At 35.8% G+C, this 2,293-nt stretch overlaps 1 protein-coding gene across 1 annotated transcript; it reads right to left on the bottom strand.

Moving 5' to 3' along the window:
* Positions 1–576: 576 nt before the first annotated feature.
* Positions 577–1,631, bottom strand: LOC143894510 (uncharacterized). Its single transcript, XM_077400828.1, has 4 exons — positions 1,436–1,631; positions 1,232–1,354; positions 810–1,080; positions 577–704 (listed from the first exon to the last, which is right to left on the bottom strand). The coding sequence occupies exons 1-4, from the start codon at positions 1,533–1,535 to the stop codon at positions 683–685; spliced, it is 516 nt and encodes a 171-aa protein (XP_077256954.1). The 5' UTR covers positions 1,536–1,631; the 3' UTR covers positions 577–682.
* Positions 1,632–2,293: the final 662 nt, after the last annotated feature.

Genomic DNA, 2,293 nt, shown 5'->3' on the forward strand with positions numbered 1-2,293 from the left:
TTAAAAAAGCGTTTAAAGATATCCCTTGATAGGCGAGACCTATTGCTCGTAAGCATAACGTAATATAAAATAATACTTTGTGAGGATTAACCCACTTAAACCAACTTAAAACTCGTAATTAAAAGAAAAAATAAAGTAATTAATATTAAATAAATATCTTTTAAAGCTTTTCCAACTAGTAACGCTTAACTTTAAACATTTCTTTTAAGAAGAGTACAAACTACATTTTTTAAATAAATTGTTCTAATATAGAGACTAATGACTTCTGTACGCTTATTTGATCCTTATGCCTTTTGTCACGTTGTATTCTTCTGTCTTCGCGTATCTTTTCTTGCCTTTTCATTTCTTCTTTTTTTTCTTCTTTTTCTATCGCAATATTGGCCAAGAACTCTTCCATAACGTTTTCCATTCGTTTTCTCTTTTTCGGCGGACCTGTAATAGATAATACAAAAACGACTATTACACTATAATAAATAATAAGAACCGAATTAAATTAATATTAAGGCTTGAAGCTTGAACGCTGTAAGCCGTGATAAGAGCACTTTACACTACAAGTGTACACAAGTAAAAAGTCTTACTTTTCGATGTAGGGGATGAAATCATTGATAACGATGATCCTTCCTGATTTGGGTCCGATGGACCGTCACTTGTAGCAATTGCAGGAGGCCTAATGGACGCTTTGTCACCAATAATGAATCCATAACCTAGTGCATGATGGGAATAATATGTTAAATATATACAAATATATCTTGTTGCACACCTATGAATATCGCATACAATAATAAAATGTGTTTGATGATAAAACATACCGAAAAAATGCCCATGAATTTCTATTATTGCCGCTCTTCTTATTCAGATCAACAATATTTTTGTACGTCCGCTTCAAGCCAGCCATTTTTGATGAACATTGCTGTGCTGTTATTTCGTAGGCTGGGTTGGCTTTGTTCATCTCAGCGGCAATTTCAGCCCAAATTTTGTTGCTACGCTTGAAACCACTTGAGAACTCTTCCTCCTTTTCTCTATACAGTTCAATTAATAAAAGTACCGCTTTGTCCGGCCATATGAATGTTTTTGACTTATCTAAAAATTAAATTAAAAAGTAAACACAAAAGATCATCAGAAATATTAGTATTATATATATTATTCTTCAACTTGCATAAACATACTTTTATACAAAATTAAAGACTTGATTATAGACATTGGTTACACAAAAATAAAGTGTGCATCTTACCGGCATTATTGTTTTTGTCAACAGCATTTTCACTTGTTGAATATTCCAGTTCAGTTACCGGCTCGATATTATTGTTATTTACGTCTTGTGCCTTTGCAACAAGGTTCCGTAAAAATTCTGAGTCTATGAAAAACAACACAATGTTAAACTAACGTATAACCTATACATTAAATAAATCCATTTAAAATAATACATTAACTTTACCATCCCTTGCTTTCTCCACATCTTCCGTACTCAATAATAACGTTATTACTTCGTTAGTTTCTTCTATTACAACCGGAAATTCTTGCAATTGCTGTTCCATCGCGAAGGGTCAGGTAACAGGTTAACGAACTTATTCGAACAACGATTGTTCGTTCCGAATTACACATGAAGCGCATAGACCGCATAAACGCTTCAGACGCATCAACTGCCTCAAGTCGAAATAGAAGCAGTCAATGCGCTAGGAGGAGTGCTAAGAATTCAGTACGGTTAGTACAATCTAGGGAATCTTCTGCGCTACCAAAGCGCTTCCAATGCGCGCATTGGTTAAATCGGAACGACTTTCCATGCAGTCTACGCGCTTCATGCGTAACTCGGAACGCACCCTTAGGGTGCCATTACATGGAGCGCGGTAACGCGGAAACGCGGAAGCGCGTAACAGTATAGTAACTAGATTCCGCGTTTCCGCGTGTTGAGTCCCGCGCGTTTTAATGGAAATGCGGAATCAGCTAGTATTGTGTATGTACAATGTATGTATGAGTGCGTTTCGATATACACTGCCAGTACTTAACGCAGCCTATGTATGTACCCTGGCTTGCATAAGATTGTACTTCATAATAACCATCAACATGATGTTTGGATCTATAATATTATACTGCCACTTTTATTAAATAATAAAGTAATCGAAGAGTATGTGTAAAAGCTTTTTTTTCAATGTGATTAAACAGCTCCGAAATTTGATGGAGTATACTGTATCCGCGTTGACAACGGATTTTGACGCGTTCGTTCCGCGAGTTTGTTTCTCCTTATATTACATGGAGCACAATTTGCGCGGAAAAGCGGAACAGTATAGTGACAAAT

Source organism: Temnothorax americanus, unplaced genomic scaffold, assembly GCF_048541705.1.
Source record: "Temnothorax americanus isolate GAGA-0224 unplaced genomic scaffold, ASM4854170v1 Scaffold14, whole genome shotgun sequence".
Taxonomy (NCBI): Eukaryota; Metazoa; Arthropoda; class Insecta; order Hymenoptera; family Formicidae; genus Temnothorax; species Temnothorax americanus.